Here is a 19,631-nt window from a genome sequence, read left to right as displayed (position 1 = left end):
GTGATAGTTGAGCCATTGGGTTATTTTCCCTATGGTGGTTGGGGTGGTGGCTTTGATCAGGTGTTGAAGCTGCAGTATGCTTTGGAGCTTTTTAGGAGAAGCTGTTATGTATCTTTGAATGTAATCTCTTGAAAATCATTCCAAGAACTATCTGCTGATATTTCTATAGGTGGTTTTGTTGCAGTGGGTCTAGCTGCATTGGTGTGTGTGTGTATGTGTTGGGGGGGTGGGGGGGTTCTGTTCTCATGTGGATTGAATCTTTGTTTTAAAATAGTTAATTAGTTCTCAGGCTGTTGGATTAGAGGAGTTGCTGCAATTTGTGATCGTGTTCATTTTGGTTAGGTTATTTAATATTGAGAACAGTTTGTTCATTTTAAGATAATCTTCTGTGTTGATCTGTTTAGAGTAGTATTCTTTCTTCTCTGCGTCAGTAGTAATTTATATTCATGGATTTTCTGGCATGGTGCAGTAAAGAAAAAGGTGGAATGACACGCTGATTCCAGCCTAGAACATAGAAACGTGTGAGGGCCTATATGAGGTAATTAACAAGGATGGGTATGAAAGGATCCCTAAGTTAAGGACCTTATGGGTCAGCGTTAGCCTCTTGAACGTGATACGGGCCAACAACAGAGAAACTTGATCATAGTGAGAGAAGTGGGAGAGAAGTCGTATCGAGTACTCTTGATTACAAAGAGTGCTCACTATTATCAGTAGACAAAAAGAAAACATAAAATGTGTGGGGTTTTTGTTGTTGACAATATACAACATGGGATATATATATATATAAACACTTTTATCTCTTACTGCTGGGATGGGAACCTCCAAATATTAAATCATTAACTGAGGGGGAGAAAAAGACCTCACAAATTACGAGGTGCTCATCAAACCAGCCGAAGCTGCAAAGCGAATAAGCCCTCAGTTCATCCTAGATCATAAAAAACTCCCCCACAGACTTCACAAATTATATTATGTTTTATGTTTATGAACATTTGATATACCGCTTATGCATATTACAGATCTAAACGGTTTACAATAAAATACAGGTACTTAGAACTTCCCTATCTGTCCCAAAGGCTCACAATATAGCTAAAGTACCTGAGTAACAATTATTAAAATAGAAAAGATATAACAAAATTCCAAGAATTGTGAGGGAAAGGTACAATTCAAATAATAAAAGAAATAAAAAAGAATAAAATTAAAATATACAAATAAGTTTAAAAGGTTGGAGACTGAGCAAAATAAATTCCAATCTGGTGCTAAGTCCAATCATCAATCCAGTCCAATAGAGCTCCACATCTGCAAGGAAGGATCGACACAGAGAAGTGATGGTGGGCTGTGGGGCTGTCCCTGCCAGAGGTGAAGGAATCAACGGCTGCATTCAACAACAGGAAAAACACAAAAATGAAGAGGGATTTTCATTCTTTTTGGCACTTGGAGTTTACAGTGGATTTTCGGCACTTGTTTGAGTGCATTGCAGTTTTACTTGGTTGAATGGACAGCCAATGAATTTCAAAGAAATCCTGCATACATGAGTGCTTTTCCATCCATAAAGTGACTTTCTTTTTGAGCTAAGCACTTTGAACTATGTAACTGGTGGTTTGGATATGGCGTGTATATTTTTTGCCTGGATTAGCTGGATTTTTTGCAAGGACTGAACTTTGTAGAGACTGCCTTTCTCGTTTATAAGCTGATGCTCTCCATTTACTGCTCCACATCTCATCTGTATTGTGAACCTCTTCATTTTTGTGTTTTTCCTGCTGTTGAATGAGATATAATTTGAAAAGCCTGTGGGGGAGTTTTTTTTTAATGACCTATGATGAACTGAGGGCTTATTCGCTTTGCAGCTTCGGCTGGTTTGATGAGCACCTCGTTATACGTGACGTCTTTTTATTCCCCTCAGTTAATTATTTAATATTTGGAGGTTCCCATCCCAGCAATATATATATCCCATGTCATGCAAATGACAGTCCATCCCTATTCAGCATTTACTACTTCAGAGGTGGAAATAATATGTCACTTACTAAACATAAAAACACATGATTAAAGCTTTCAAAAAAAGTTGAATTTGCTGGCTCAGTTCCAAAGGCATCTGATAGCTCAACATTCTTGTAAGCTTTAAAAATGTATCTTCTTTTATGATTAGTGGTATGTTAGGCTTGGTAAAATATTGTGACGTTCATCAATTTGTAGTTTTATCAAGAAAAAAAAAGAGGAAAATATCTTGGATGAATCAGGTCAGTATTGGAAGCATTTCTAAAGCAACAGCAGCCACTGCACTAGCCAGAGGATATCTGTGACTGACTTCACTCTTTTTAGAAGAAATCCTTATCTCATAATCCTATCAAACAAAGCAGTGGTATAGCAAGGGTGTCTGGCATCCGGGGCGGTGGCGCACCTCTCCTGCCCTCTTACATGCCCCCCTGCCATGCGTGTATGCCCGCACCTGGGGCAATGGAAGCGGAAGGTTAAGTGACTTATCCAGGGTCACAAGGAGCTGTAGTAGAAGATGAACCTAGTCCCAGTTCTCCCACTGCACTTACCATTAGGGCTAATTTTCCACTCCCAGAAGTGATCTCAGAGAAAGCGTCAAAGCGGACACGGGCAGCAAGTTAGTCGCTGCTCACGCTGAAGTTGAAAAGGTACGGGGAAGGGGCGTGGGCGCACATGCGTGCGGCAGGGGGAAGAGTGGGAAAGGGCAGAAAGGAGGACGGGTGCCCCGAGGAAGATCGTGCCCAGAGCGTACCACCCCCCCCTTACTATGCCACTGAAACAAAGGTCTCCTTTTACAAAGCCATACTAGCGATTTCAGCACGGCAAATGAAACAAAGTCCAATGAATTTCTATGGGCTACATTGCATTTGTCGTGCTGGAATCGCTAGCGCAGCTTTGTGAAAGGGGCTCAAAGAGAGCAAAAATACAGAAAGCAAAGTAATGTTTATATTAGAAGTATTTATATTAGAAGACAGTCTGGACCTAGTTTCCCTCCCCCCATTAAAAAATCGTAGCGTGGTTTTTAGCGCCAGCTGCTGACACTCATAGGAATTCTATGAGCATTGGAGCTGTCATCACCACGGCTGGCGCTAAAGACTGCGTTACAGTTTTATAAAAGGGGGGATGTTTTTGTTCTTTTGGAAATTTCAGAGTGAGGACGTAGCTTCCCCTTCTTGTTCTTGTTGCAGTTTTTAATTTGTAAAAATATTAATATTTCTCGCCCTCCTTTCTTTCTCTAAGAAAACCTGTATATAACCTGGGTGCCTGAAATCAAGTCATACACTCCAACTTTGACTACATGTACATTTCAGAACTTTTGAAAATTGTAAAGGAAATTGCAGTGCTATTGGCTAAAAGTCAGAATAATTAACAATATGTTAGAATAATTAACATTATTATTCTGTATTCTTCACATTCCCAATGTAATAGGTGGATACCCTTATTATGATGTATAAAACCCACTGTCAGTGTGTCCTTGACAATGCAATCAATGGGAATTTTGAAGAGGTAAGGTTACCAGAAAAGTGCATTTATGGGAATGAAATTTACAGTTGCACTATGGATGAAAAAATTTATAGTAAAGATTCTTTTTCTTTCCTTTCTTTTTTCCTCCCTTTTTTTCTCAGATCCAGCATTTCTTACTACATTTTTGGCAAGGAATGCCTGATCACCTCCTCCCTTTACTTGAAAACCCCGTCATCATAGATATTTTCTGTGTTTGTGATTCCATTCTCTACAAGGTGAGTAATACCTTTCAGGCCGCTTTCTCCAATGTCATGGAAATGGCATGCAATAGAGATACTGTACATTTTCCCAATATAGGCTGTACTCTTCTAACCTGTCTACCTATGCTGGAGACTTGCACAATTATGCTGTAAAATGGAATTATATTATGTTGTTAATAGTGCTTCTTAAAGTGCACACATTATCTCCTTCATTCTACCACAGGTCACCTATGGATTGTATTTCTCCCCCTCTTTCCCCCCCCCCCTTTTTTTTTTCTGTCAAAAGCCATTCTATGTATCTACCGTAATATGTCCATGCATACTGTTACATTATTTTAAAACATTTTTCTGGTATGAGTTTAGATAGGCAGTCTATCAAAACCTAATAAACTTGAATTTGAAACCTATGGTTAGGTGCCAATTATGCACATAAGTTATAGAGTGCCAGGGCTTTTGTACATAACTGTAATATTTGATAGGAGTGCACTCAGTGGTACTCTATAACTGTACTGTAGTAAGGGGACATTCTAAAAATTCAGCGTTGAAAAAGTACTATTTTATAAGTCATGCTTAAAGTTAGGTGCAGTTTACGAGGGGGTGCCGAAAAGTTCTCAGCCAACCAAGAAAAAATGTCGTGGATATGGTTCAATCAATGATCTGAAACAATGTCAAAACATAGAATTTTGTTTCTGCAAATTGGCACTTAATAAAATAAGATAACATTCTTTTCAGCTACAGAAGCAAAATAACACTTAGAACTTAGGAAGTTGGTTGGTTGGGTTGAGAACTTTTCAGCACCCCCTCGTATGTAATAAAAGTGAGCCAAGTAGAGGACGATCAAGTCATTGTGACATCACTGATGAGGTTGACTCTTATTGGTGGAATGAGGCATTATGACATCACAGTATCAGCTCTGGTTACCAAAGATTGAAACTCTTTACACTACCAGGGACTGTTGAAAAGTTCTCAGCCCAACCAAGAACAGAATGATGTGGATATGATGGTTCAATCAATGATCTGAAACAATGTTTAAAAAAACGGAGAATTTTGTTTCTGCAAATTGGCACTTAACAAAATAAGATTACATTCTTTTCAGCTACAGAAGCAAAATAACACTCAGAATTTAGGAAGTTGGTTGGTTGCAGTAGAGTAGTAATGGGGGGGGGGGGGCGGACTGCCATGGGCGCCATCTTGATGGGGGCACCGGCAGCTATCCATCTCACCACGCCATGCCTGCGCCTTCCCTTATCCCCTGCTGCATCTCTTCAAATCTTCATCATTGCGAACAACTTCTCTGGCTTGCTGCTCGCACCAGCCTGGCTCCCCTCTGAAATCACTTCTGGGTCACGGGGCCAGGAAGTAATACCAGAGGGAAACCAACGCCAGCACAAGCAGCAGGCTAGAGAAGCTTCTCACACTGGCAAAGATTTAAAGAAGTACAGGAGAAGGGGGGGGGGGGCACGAGTGTGGCATGTGGAGGTAGGGAAGGAATGGGTGTGTGTGGAAGAAGTGGGGGGTTGGCGAGGAGGGCATGGGGTGCCACCACCCAAGGTGTCTCCTACCCTCACTACACCACTGGTTGGTTGGGCTGAGAACTTTACAGCACCACCTCATACAAAATAGCACTTACACCCGGAAACCATGCCTAAATTTAGGCAAGGCCATTTGCACCAACAAAAAATGTGGTACAAATGTCCACATCTAAAGTTAACAAATGAAAGAACCTCCCTCACCCCAAGAAGTCTGCAAAGATTAGGGAAAAGAGATGAAGTCCAACTCCAAACTAAGCAGAAAATGAAAATAATTCTATAATTTAATTTAAGAGCATTAACCGGACAAGCCCTCAGTCACACAGCAACCTCTGGAAACTCCAGGGAAAAGCTGTCGCGAATTTGTACCCAGAAAGGTGTTAACTGCGAAACATCCCCGGGCTTGCTCCGGATAATGTTTGTGGTGCTTAACTAGTGCAAAATGTGCAATGTGTGAAAAAACTCAAATGAAAAAAACACACATTATCAAAATAAAGAAGGAATTCATCTCTTACCCCTAAGCTGGGGGCCAAACTGGAAAGTTAGTGTCCAAATCCAACCAAGCTCAAAAATACACAGGCTGTAAGGACTTAGCTTCTCCGTGTGTAATGGAAATGGTGATCCATAAGCAGTAAATGAAGTAAATGTAGTAAATCCATAAGCAGTAAATGAAGTAAATTAGTTTGGAGTTGGACTTCATCTCTTTTCCCTAATCTTTGCAGACTTCTTGGGGTGAGGGAGGTTCTTTCATTTGTTAGCTTGTTGTTGTACCTCCTCCATTTAGGGTTCTATTTTTTGTCACATCTAAAGTTAGGCATGGATACTCTTATTCTATAATTGCATGTGTAACTTAATGGAGTGTCCCCAGTCTACCCATAATCCACCAATTTCCGTGCCCCTTTTTTGACTCACTTATAATTTAGGTGCAGATCCTATGCCTAAATTTACACATGTAACATAATTAATTCTAATTAGTACTAATAATTAGCTTGTTCAATTATATTGTGCAAATTGGGTGCATGCCCAAATTTATATGTACAATTTGCAGTGCTTTTTATAGAATTAGGGAGTTAGTGCATAATTTCATGGGGGTGTTCACAGGGGGAGGAACATAAGCTGGCTATAGACATCTCCTACTTATTTGGATAACTTGTAGAATACGGTAAGTTATGTGTGTAAGCGCCACATTTAGCCAGGTACATTTATGTCTGCTATTGGCATAGGACTAAATTCTATAAATTTCAACTAAAAAAATCAGCTCCTAAAAAAAATTGCACTAAGCACTATTCTATAAATGCCGCTTAAAGTTGGATGCAGTTTATAGAATAGCACTTACACCAGGACCGGTGCCTAACTTTAAGCATGAACTAAAACCTGGTATAATTCTACTTTCTATAACTACACATGTAACTTGGACGAATGACCCTGATCTGCGCAAGAACCACCTAGTGCACTTACTTTTTTTTGCAGAACTCAGGGCCTAAATTTAGGCATGTAAATATTAGATAAAACCCATTAGTACCAGTAATTGATAGGACTCACTTATAAGCACTAATTGGCTTGTTAACCAATTAAGTTGCACACCCACAATTTGGGAGTGTGCCTCAATTTGCACGCAGAACTCATAGCGCCTTATATAGAATCCAGGGAATAGTGTAAGTGGGCATACCTAAATATAGGCTTAACAAACAAGCATACCTTTGTCCATTTTACCTTATCATCACCCAGTAGCAAACCCCTCTCATCCAAACCATATTTCGATGCAGTCATCAGTTCGCTGATCCTGAATGAACCAACACCCACCCCCTCCTGAAAATGTCACCTGACCCAATGCAGATTAATAGGAAGATAAACTACTAATAATTTCAAATAGAAAATCATGCCAGATAGAGCTAAATAAAGTTCTCTCAGCCACTCTTAGTTTACCTTGAATTGCACCTTGGAACAACCCTGTTGGATCACAAAAATCCATCCATATATAATAAAAGGCAACATTTGCTAATAGGCTCATAACAGTAGACTCAGGCTGCATTTTTGCCTTTAAGACAAATTTCAAAATCACGGCAGTGGAAATAGGACATCACACCACTTCTATCAACAAAAATGATAAAAGGGGTGGGACGACTTCTCAATGAGGAGAGGCTAAAGCGGCTAGGGCTCTTCAGCTTGGAAAAGAGACGGCTCAGGGGTGATATGATAGAGGTCTATAAAATAATGACTGGAGTGGAAAGGGTAGATGTGAATCACTTGTTCACTCTTTCCAAAAAACACTAGGGGCTCCTTTTACGAAGCCTCATTAGCGGCTTTAGCGCGCGCAACGTTTCATCACACGCTAACCCCCGCGCTAGCCTAAAAACTACCGCCTGCTCAAGAGGAGGTGGTAGTGGCTAGCGCGGCTGGTGATTTAGCACGCAGTATTACACGCATTAAACCGCTCCACACCTTCGTAAAAGGAGCCCTAGGACTAGGGGGCATGCGAAGAAGCTACTAAGTAGTAGATTTAAAACAAACCGTAGAAAAAATTTCTTCACACAACGTGTAATTAAACTCTGGAATTCGTTGCTGGAGAATGTGATGAAATCAGTTAGCTTAGCAGGATTTAAACAAGGCTTGGATAATTTCCTAAAAGGGAAGTCCATTATTGAGATGGCTTGGGGAAATCCACTGTTTATTCCTAGGATAAGCCTTATGAAATCTGTTTTATTACTTGGGATCTTGTCAGATACTTGGGACCTGGGTTGGTTACTTTTGGAAATAGGATACTGGGCTTGATGGACCTTCGGTCATCCCAGTATGGCCATTCTTATGACCTGCTGAAATATAACCCACAGATTATTATTCCTACTATTCTATTCTGATTGGATTACTAGAAGGCTATTGAATATATAGTTTAGATGGCACTTAGAGATCCCTCTGATCCTAAATGACTTCAAACCCTATGAAAAGTATATTCTTCATAAGTTTAAACTCTTCCATGTTTGTGCTCATCTGATACACTTTAATATTATCATAAAGGAATGAAGATTTTTCTCATTGTAGTATCAATTGTGGGGACCGTGTGATTATAAAACCAGGCCTATTTTGTTTAAAAGCATACCCTGATTTGGTTAACAGAGTCTTTGTGACTTCATGATTTTCCATCTCTCCAAATACTGGAAGTGGCATTAAAAAGCATCATTCACAATCCATTAATGATAAAAGTAGTTTATGTTTTTTTTCTAATAACTGGGACATTCAATTCTAGGACAATGTGGAAGAACAGAGACAAATAATGTGTGGTTTTTCTCTCTACAAGGTTCTTACAGATGTACTCATCCCAGCAACAATGCAAGAAATGCCTGAAAGGTAGGACAATCCTCCCTTAGAAATTAAAGGAAACTAGTTAATATACAGTGGTGCCTCGCATAACGAACGCCTCGCACAACGAACGCTGCACACAACGAACTTCATGTCTTGATTCACACAACGAACTTCATTTCACACAACGAACTTCACACAACGAACTTCGTTTCACACAACGAACTTCGTTTCACACAACGAAGTCGCCCGAGCTGCCGATGTATTGCATCCTTCCGCGCAGGCACTGCAGGCAGTCGTTAGTCACTGCGCTTAACTGCCCTCTCTCACTGTATACAGTCGTCCTTTTAAGATAAACTCAATATTTTTTATATATCATGGCTTCTAAAAAAAGCAGGAAGGTGATTTCTGTTGAAATGAAACGGGAAATAATTAGAAGGAGTGAATGTGGGGTAAAACAGTGTGACCTCGTCAAAGAGTTTGGCCTCAGCAAGACCACCATTTTCACCATTTTGACAAATTTATCTTTTTTTATGTCATCTTAGCATATTTTATGCTGCAGAACGAATTATTTTTTTTAACATGTATTGTTATGGGAAAACGCGTTTCACATAACGAACTTTTCGCATAACAAACTTGCTCCTGGAACGAATTAAGTTCATTGTGTGAGGCACCACTGTAACCAAATATGGTAGCATGAAGATAAAAGAAACTGAAGTTTGTTTAATCTGTGTCTGTACCATATGAATTTGCATAAAAATATGTGTGAACTCAGCATCATGGTTTATGTGAGCTGCTTAGGAGCTAGTTGTCATTGGATTCACATATTAAGTTTGTTCATATATGGGAGGCTTCTTCTAGGCAGATATGTATGGAAAATCAGCTGTTTTATTTGAATGCCCCATTTATTAATTTAAAAACTTTTTTTTTCAGTTCAGTTCACTAAGAGCTGATACAGAGAAAAATGTCCCAACTAATTGTGAACTTTGGTAAATGAAACTAATCACATCCCAGGCTTATAAAATGTAGCTCACAATTCCTGCATATAATTGGAAATCCTGAATGACTTCCTTTTTGGTATCTCTTTTAGTCCAATCCCCACCTGAATTTCTGTAAAATATTCTTGGTTAAATTATATTGGAGGTAACTATAAAGAGAGTTCTCTGCATGAAAAGTCTGTGTTATATGTGGAAAATAGCTCTTATGTGCATTAAGGGCTACAAAGGGGCGCTGAAAAGTTCTCAGACCAACCAACCAACTTCCTAAATTCTGAGCATTATTTTGCCAATGTAGCTGAAAAGAGTGTTATTTTATTTCGTCAAGTGCCAATTTGCAGAAATGAAATTCTATGTGTTGGCATTGTTTCAGATCGTTGATTGAACCATATCCACTTCATTCTCTTCTTGGTTGGACTGAGAACTTTTCAGGACCCCCTTGTAAATTCTATATATGGTGCCCAAACAACTAGGTGCTGAAAGATGCACAATTCTATAAGCTGTGCTTAAAGTTAGGCACGGTTTTTAGAATAGTGCTTTTGTCTGGGAACTGTGCCCAAATTTTGGTGTGGCCATTTGTCTGCAGCTTTCGATGTTGTTCATCACAACATCTTGATTCATCTGCTCTCTGAAATTGGCCTTGAGCTCACGGTCTTAAACTGGTTTTCCAAATTCTTGTGATCTCGATCTTATATTGTTAGCATGAATGATACAAAATCTCTTCCCTGGAAACCATTATGTGGAGTCCCTCAGGGATCACCTCTCTCCCCTATTCTTTTCAATATTTTCATGACCACTTTGAGATTTTTTAAAACATCTACTCTTGAATCTTTGTACACTTATAGCGATGAAATTTTCATTCTTCTCGAGGTCGACCCAAGTCTTTCAAACTTGTCAACAAATATAATTCGGTGTTTACTGAGACTTCAAGCCTGGGCTCTTTCTGTACAAATGAAATTAAATGAAAATAAAACTAAATTATTATGGCTTAGCCCTAAGCGGGATCATCTTTCCTCTACTGTTTCATTGCTATCAGGGGCCTCCTTACAAATTGAGTTCTCTTCTAGAATCCTGGGGGTTATTATTGACTCATCACTTTCATTTGGTGAACACATTAATTCCTTAGTAAAAAAAAGTATTTTTTTCAGCTTAGAAAAGTTAGGTCTTGCTTCCAACAGCAGCACTTCTCTGTCCTTGTTCAATCGATCATTCTCTCACAGCTCGATTACTGGAATTCCATATATCTTAGCCTAACCAAAAACAACTTGCAAAGACTTCAGCTGATCCAAAATACTGCAGCAAGGCTGATCCTACGCAAGACTAAGTTTGAAAGGCAAGTCCACTGCTTAAAGAACTATACTGGCTGCCAGTCAGGAGCAGGGTCCAGTTCAAAATTGCATGCATGGTCCATAAGGCCATATATGGAGAAAACTCAGCTAGACTCACTTCCGCCATCCATGTCACACAGTCCTTCAATGACTCAAGGACAATCCAACGTTGGAAACTACCTCTTCCCTCTTCACGCCAGGTCAGGAGGAAAGCTCTTTTCAAGACCACCTTCATGTTCCAAGGCCCCAAAATTTGGAACAGCCTCCTGAGCAACTTGCGCCAAATTCCGACTTCCAGTTTAAGGAAGGCGCCGAAAACACATTTATTCTCTTCACTGCACTAGCCTATTCTTATGCAGTCATTTGTATGATGTCTATGCCTCTGTATTATTTCTAATATTACATAAGCCATAATGATTCCTAGCTGTCAATTGTGAGATACAAGAATCAATATGGCATGGTCTGGTATATTGTAAAAATTCATAATTAAGTAGACAGTTCTGTGCTCTTACTGAATTTCTATAAAACCCATCTAGTACGACCAATCCCTACCCAAGCCCCCCAACCCTCTCTATACCCTTAGTACTCTCTAATGTTCTTCTATCTACCCAACGTAGTCTAAAATGCTTCTAATTCACCCAATTCTTATCTCCTTAAGACCTCGATCTCCCTTTGGTAACTCTTTACCCAACATTCATGACCTTAAGAAATATTATGACATCGCTTATGCTGTTCCTGCAAACTTTTAATGTAATTCTTGTTAATTTTGATGTAATCCGCCTTGAACCGCAAGGCATTGGCGGAATAGAAATCACTAATGTAATGTAATGTAATACATTGTTTTTATTTTAGTTTACTGGCAGACATAAGAAATTTTGCTAAGCACTGGGAACAGTGGGTTATGTCATCTCTGGAAAATCTCCCAGATGCCCTTTCTGAGAAGAAATTGCCTATTGTGAGAAGATTTGTATCTGCTCTGAAACGGCAAACTTCATTCTTACACCTAGCACAGGTATGCCTCCGAATCTTTCTATTCTGCATTTTTGCTTTAACCTCATTGCTGGGATCAATTTGTATTTGTAATGTAGTTTATTCATGATCTTCTGTGGCTAGAGTCCAAAAGTCCATAAAAATAGCCAAACTGGGTCAGACTTAGGGCCCATCTAGCCCAGTATTTTACGTCCAATAGTGGCCATTCCAGGTAACAAGTACCTGACAGAATCCCAAATAGAAGCAAGATTCCATGTCATCCCCCATGTGTATCTCAAAGCTGACCAAGTGCCCTAGATAAATCTTCAGCCTTGCCCTCCCTCATTTAATTTCTACGCCCTTGATCACCTTCTTGAGATTTCGATAAACCTTTCCATCAGAAACTCATCCAAACTTTTTTAAAACTCAAATATGCTAACTACCATAACTACATCCTCTGTCAAGTGAGAAAAAACAATCCTCCTATTTGTTTAAACTTCATTGAGAGTCCCCTAGTCTTTATATTTTTTGACAGAGTAAAAAGTTAATTCACTTTTACCTGTTCTGCATCAGGATTTTGTAGACCTCAATAATATTCCTACTCAGCCATCTTTTTTCCAAGCCAAAACACCTTAACCTCTTTAACCTTTCCTCATATGAGAATAGTTCCACCCCCTTTATCATTTTGGCTGCCCTTTGAACCTTTTCTAATTGCAAAGACTGGTGATGGTATGTGTCTGTGGGGGGGGGGGGGGAGAGAGATGTAGAAGTTGGAATAGTACACAAGGGAAATGGGGAGAGGAGAAAGTGTGAAGAGAAGGAGGAGAAAGGATAGGTTAGAAAGGCTGAGAGACACAAGAGGGAGGGGGCTGCAGGACCAGGAAAAATTGCTTGAGGAAGGAAGGATGGCAAGAAAAGGCAGAGAGAGAGTATATGGGGATGGCAATTAAGGGAAAGAAGAGTGTAAGGGATGTGAGGTTGAGGAAGTAAGTGCAAGAAGGGCAGAGGAGTGCATGAGGGAGTGAGAGAATGCTTATGTGGGAAAAGTGCACACACCTCATTCCACCTCAACCCTCCCTCCACACAAAGTACCCTACTTATTCTACATCACCACACATAGACACATCCACATCCCACCCCATCCCATACACATGCACAGCTCAGTGGCCCCAGCAACCTGCCTACCCCCTACAGCAATGATCGCGGCAGGAGAGATGCCTCATCTCCCCTACCACGATGCCATCACTCCTCTACCCGAACTGCTGCGACCCGCGGCAGGAGAGATGCCCTTCCTTTTACGAAGCCGCGTTAGCGGCTTTATCGCATGCAACTTTTTAGTGTGCTAACCCCTGCACTAGCTGAAAAACTACCGCCTGCTCACGAGGAGGCAGTAGCGGCTAGCGCGGCTGACAAATTAGCGAGCGCTATTACGTGCGTTAAACCGCTAACGCAGCTTTGTAAAAGGAGCCCTTAGTTTTTCTGTATTTGTTTTTTTTTTAATCTTTAACTTCTTGAAGACTAAAGTACTTAGCTTTTTTGTAGTAGCAGTACTGGCAGCTCTTAGCTATATAGAATGGCTTTAAAGATAATTCGGCTGATATAAACAGCTCTCAGCTAGATTTCTTGCTGTACTATATTTCGCTCAACAGAGTGTCCCCGTTTCACTCACATACGAGCTTCCTCAGGAAAGGCTGATGTTTCATTGTCATTTAGCCATCATTTAACCTCACGCTCTGCCAAAATCACTCGACGGCGAGAAACACTCCCTTGGAATGCTGTAGTGAAAAAATGGCGAACATGTTCCAAAGGCAGACGGCTGTGAACACTTGAGGTCTTTTCACCTTTCAAAATATATATATATATATATATATATATATGCAATTTATACATCACTAAAGTCTATAGTTTTTTTTATAAGATTCCTTCCTGTTTTCATCTTATATAAATAAATAAATCATAATGGTAAGGTTTATCAAAATCTCGAGAAGATGATCAAGGGTGTAGATGTTAAATGAGGGAGGGCAAGGCTGAAGATTCGTCTAGGGCACTTGGTACTTTTGCACTGGCCCTGTTATAATAATAAATTGATTGTGTTGATATTGGGGTTTTTTTTATAGATTGCACGACCTGCCCTTTTTGATCAGAATGTAGTGAATTCCATGGTGTCTGATATTGAGAAAGTGGATTTGCACAGTATTGGATCTCAAGCTCTTCTCACAGGTTCGGTCAGTGCTGACTCTGATTCAGAAGCCTACACTGAGTGTAAGTTCATTAATAACATGATTTTTGTCTTGTATCATTGCTATAAGAATAGCACATAGATAAAGGAAATTTAAAATATAAGCGATATTTAAAGTGATTTTTCTATTTTGGGTTTAAAGGGAAATCCAAGATCAGGCTTATTAAACCAAATGTTTTTGTTCTATCCCTTGGAAGTTTGGCAATTCCTGTAGTACTTATTAGAGAATGACATGGGAACCGTTTACTGTGGTAAACCGTGGTCACTGCAGTAAATCCGCAGGAATGGAGACATTTGCAACTGGTTTACTGCAGGAATGGGGACAAGACCTTTTACCACCCCGTGGGAGCGGTGAAAAGTCTTGCTCCTGTGGTAAAAAAAAAAATTGCACCTGCGTCAGACTCGGCATCTCCTCCCCAGCTCCTCTTACGCCTACCTTCAGGAGCCAGCCATGCCACGATGAAGACAGAAGGAACCCAAATGCAAAGCCTGAGACCAATGTGATTTGAAGAATAAAATTACCAGACAACAAAAGGTAGAAAAAAATTAATTTATCTTATATTTTGTGATTAGAATGTTTCAGATTTGAAATATGTATCCTGCTAGAGCTGGTATTAGACATAACTGGGATAGCAAAGCCCAGGCTTTGCTTCTTTAGCTTCCAGCTGGCTTAGGGCTCTCTCTCTGACCAGGGGGCAGTTGCCCTAGTTGCTCTCCCCTAACACTATTCCTACCATGTGTGACTGAAGTATTCTGTTAGCTTGATTTTTTTTGTGTAGCATTCTGTAGTAATTTGGTTTGTTCAGTTTTCACAATAGTGGAGGGGGATACTTGTGAAAGGGAGGGGAGACTGGAGTTTTGTTGATCCCTGCTCTGTATTATTTGTGTTTATAAAATGACAATTGTACAGAATATTGTCTCTTTTTATACTTTAATAAAATGAGTTCAGTATAAAATCATAACTATTTGAGGCTTGTGTGGATGAGATCTGACAGTTTGCAGGACGGGGACCGAGCTTGCGGGGCAGGGATGGTGATAAATGTTTTTCCCCATGTCATTTTCTAGTACTTATAGCAGGATTCTGTATTCCTACCATGACTCAGTTCTCTGTAAGCTTGAGTCACAAGGTGCTGGACATTCAGGTTGGTCTTACAGTTTCAAGTCTCATTAGACATAAAACTGTGAGACCAATTTGAACTTCCAGCATCACACACCTCAAGCTTGCAGAGAGCCATATTGCAGTGGGAAAGCAGGAATCCCACTTTTTCTTCTGCAGCTGAAGCCAGGTGAAGGGAAAGAAACTGGATGAAGACAGCGGCCATACCCACTTTTGAGGTAGGCACCTTGACTTAAGAGTCAGTAAGTGCCGCTCCAAGTTCTACATGGAACTCTTGTTTTTTATTATTTTTTTAATGAGGTTTTAATGGCCAATTCAGCTTATTATTCAATTTTGAGTTCCACGTGGAACTCGGCTAGGCGCCCCAATGAGGGCACCATTTATACAATCTGGCCCTTAGTTTGTGAATTAGGCAGCATCATAATGTCTAGAGAACAAAAGAGAAGAAACAAAGCCTTGAGCTAATAAGGAGAAAACAGCAAAAAGAGGCACTGGAAATGTCGCTACCAACAAAGGGATACAAGTCTTTTATTGGAGTAAAGTCACTAAAATATGTAAAAAAAAAAAAAAAAAATCCCAACTAGGACCCAGTTTTGGCAACAGCATTGCTTTCTTCAGGGGACAATATCAATCTAGAAAAATGCATATAAATTTACATATAAATTGAACAAGTAAATACACAAAAAATAATGAAAACATGGACAAATGAACTATATGGTGCATTGAAGATGCATCTTGATCAATGTGAACTGATGATTGTAATGAAACAAAAAAATGGGTTTAAAAAAAATGTTCCCAAATGTTCATCCAATGAACAAAATATCAAAATAAAATGTAAATATGCCTATTAAATAAAAAAAATTTAATTCATAATGATAGATAAAAACTATGATACATGACAATTTAAAAAAAAAAAATGAATCCAAGATGGCCGCGAGTGGCTGAATTTTGGAAGCGTTCATCAGAAGCTCGGTGAAATCGAATTTACCTTTAGTTTCAGCTTGGCTGAGTGACTGTTCTTCATGCCAAAAAGGAGGGGGAGAAGTGCTGCAGGAGCCTCGCGGCGCTCTGGAAATCCCCCGACTATCACTATCGAGCAAATGCTGAATCGGCTTCAGAGGGAGACAACGGCATCAGGGAGTCGCCCGTTGGAACCGGCGACGCAGAGTGACGTCGCTAGAGGGATCCCTGGGCTGGAGGTTACACTCAGCCCTGATGCAAGAGATACTCCTCCCCAGCCACAGCTCACCAGCTCACCACGGGAACCAGACTTGTCCGGAGAGATAAGATCTGCTATCCGGGAGGCTCTTTCATCGGTGAGTCTGGAGACAGATATCCCCCAGGACTTTTTGAGTCCAGGGAGAGATACAGAAGCGCTGGAAACACCGGAGAAGAGAGAGGAAAAACAAGACAAACAAACTACATCTTTGGAAGGTGAGAATGGTTCCTTTATGGTAAAAAAAACCCACTGAAATTACTATGGAGTCTCTATGGGACTTAGTAATAAAACTGGGGAATACTTTGACTCCACAAATTAAAGAAATGGGAAAGACAATTTACAAACAAGAGCATGAACTAAATAAAATACAAGCAGATATGACTTTAACTAAAACAAAGTTGGAAAAAAATGAACTTGAAATAACGGAGGTTAAACAAGTGCAAGAAACAGTGGTTAAAGATTGTGTGAATATTAGGCGGAAACTGGAAATGATTGAAAATGGCCAGCGAGCCAATAATTTAAGGTTCCTAAATTTCCCTAGGGTCTTATCTATGACACCTAGAGAAATGTTAAAGAAATACTTTTTGGAAGTCTTTTCAGTTTCTGAGGAATTAATTCCGCCCTTTTCTCAAGTATATTATTTGCCTGTCAGAAAAATGGAACAGCAACTGGGTAATCAAGATCAGCAGGAACCACAAATGGACATATCCACTTTATTGGAATCTTCTACAAAGGACTTGGTTACACCAGCAACACTGTTAGTTACTGTTGCTTTAGCACCAGATAAGAACTGGATTATGAAAATGTTTTTTAAAAATAGAACTAAAGAGTTCCTAGGACAAAAAGTACAGATTTTTCCAGATGTCACCAAAGAGACTCAAAAACGGAGAAGGCAGTTCCTATTGTTAAAACCAGGAGTGATTTCAGTGGGGGGAAAGTTTTTTCTTAGATTTCCCTGCAAATGCATTGTTCTTCATGGTGTAGATAAATATGTTTTCTTTGATCCAATGCACCTAACAAATTTTGTGGCTTTGAAACATCTTGAGAAAGAAAAAACTGGAATGATAACTGACTCATGATTAGGAAACTCCCTCCGATTTCAGCCACCTTGATTTGCTTATTATTGTTATTTTCTTTTTAGTTATAAGTTCACTCTAATGAAAATCTTGGATTCAAAAAAATTGGGGACTACAGATTGCTTAAGAGTAAGAGAATATGTTATATGTATTCTTCTCATTATTGTACTTTGGATACAATCTTTCTGTACAAGATATAATGCTTGATAATTTTTTGTGTAAAATGATAAATAAATAAATAAAAAAAAAACAACAAAAAAAACTATGATACATGAATTAAATATAGGTTTGGATTTGAACAAAATGTTCACTTTTTTTAATCAAAAGATATTTAAAACACAACATTGTATATAAAAAAATATTGTTTCTTATAAAAAAGGATATACAGTAGACCCAAATCAATACATTAAAAAATAAATTATAAAATCATGAAATGATTGATCATTTTAACATTTAGAAATTGGACAATGGAAAAATTTTACGGTATTGTATGCAAATGAAATGTGATGGTAATGTCTGCCATGCTTGTTTGCTCATAATTATCACATGCTAATTCATGTGATAACGGATTAGTGCAATTTAGTAAACAGGCATCTAGGTGTCTATAAAGTAGGCATGCAATAGGGGCCAGATTCTATAAGAGGCACTTAAATTTAGGCAGGCGTCAATTTAGGTACCTACCTTAATTGCTCAAACCAACTTAATGGCTTAATTATGAGCTTTAACAAGCTCTTAATTGAGAAAAAAAAAATTAATTGGCTAATAGGCATCTACCCGATTCTATAAAAGGTAGTCGCATATTGCATGGCACGTAGCAGCGCCTAAATGGACATGTTTGGAGGCAGAGACAGACCCTGGTCTATATTGCCAGTGCCTACGTTTTTTGATAGGCACCGTTAGCCACGATTCTATACATGGCGCCTAAGTGTGATTGACACACAACCGGTGCAATTTTTTTTCTAGACAACTGCTGATTTAGGCGCTGTATGCAAAATCCATTCCAGGATGTCTCTTTGTGCTCCTAGACACCTGTGGTAAACTTACCCTCCACATAACTGGGAATTTTTATATTTCACGCCTCAAACATTTTGAATGGCTACTCTGATTTGTTTTGCTTTTTTGAGCACTGGGCAAAATAGTGGCTGAGCAGCCTAACAGTTAGTGCAGCAGCCTGAGACCCTGGAGACCTAGGATTGATTCCCGCTGAAGCTCCTTGTGACTCTGGGCAAGCCACTTAACCCTCCATTGCCCCAGGTACAAAGTAATATGTATATAATTACGGTTATCATATTTTCATCTGGGAAACCCCGGACACATGCCCCCTGTCCCACCTCTATCCCCACCGCATTTTGCCTCCAGTCCTGTCCGGTTCTGCCTCCAGCCTTGCCCAGGATTCTGCCTCCAGCCCTGCCCAGTTACACCCCAGCCCCACAAAGCCTCCTCTCTTTTTCTGGATGAGCACGTCTGGAGAGCCTGGAGCATGTGCGGATGTGTGTGACATCATCCACACATGCTCAGAGGCCGTCCAGGCACAGTCGGAGCTCATTGGGGCTTTCCAAAACCCAAACAAATGCCAGGTTTTGGAAAGTCTGTCCAGGAGCCCGGACAGTCCTCTAGAAAGAGGACATGGTCTGGGTTTTTCCAGATGTCTGGTAACCCTATATATAATATGTAAACCACTTTGACTGTAATCACAGAAAAGATGGTATATCAAATCCCATCCCCCTATCTGTTTTGGGAATACACCAAAACACACTGTCGCAAGTAAAGACAGAGAACTTCTCTCATATTCCATATTTATACAAAGAATCTACTAGGCGTGGAAATATCATTTCCGTGGTAATCCTGTAAAACTGTCAGTGGGTCATTCCCCTTTTTTCAGTGCTTCATAAAATGTCACAAACTCAGTGCTACGCTCTCACATTAGACTAGTGCAACATTTTCTTTTCCTGCTGATTTTTTTACAGTGTTCCAAGATCTAAAAGACCTGCTCAAGAAGAATGCCACTGTGGAGTCTTTCATTGAATGGCTGGATAATGTGGTAGAGCAAAGAGTTATAAAGGTATATTTTACTTCTTCCCCCACATTGGGTTTCTAACATAAAATGGGTCATTGTAAATATCTATCTGGTCTAATTTTGTTTGCT

General features: G+C 39.7%; 1 protein-coding gene across 1 annotated transcript in view; it reads left to right on the top strand.

Annotated features, from left to right (window-relative positions):
* The window catches only part of RFX6 (regulatory factor X6), a 117,425-nt gene that overhangs the window by 61,203 nt on the left and 36,591 nt on the right, over positions 1 to 19,631 (top strand). Inside the window, 6 exon segments of the mRNA XM_033937575.1 lie at positions 3,421 to 3,498; positions 3,618 to 3,731; positions 8,541 to 8,590; positions 11,718 to 11,877; positions 13,952 to 14,096; positions 19,453 to 19,547. Coding sequence (XP_033793466.1) covers positions 3,421 to 3,498; positions 3,618 to 3,731; positions 8,541 to 8,590; positions 11,718 to 11,877; positions 13,952 to 14,096; positions 19,453 to 19,547 — 642 coding nt within the window.

Source organism: Geotrypetes seraphini, chromosome 3 (genome assembly GCF_902459505.1).
Source record: "Geotrypetes seraphini chromosome 3, aGeoSer1.1, whole genome shotgun sequence".
In the NCBI taxonomy this organism is placed as follows: Eukaryota; Metazoa; Chordata; class Amphibia; order Gymnophiona; family Dermophiidae; genus Geotrypetes; species Geotrypetes seraphini.
The sequence above is the reverse complement of the archived record's forward strand: the minus strand, read 5'-3'. Positions and strand labels throughout refer to the sequence as shown.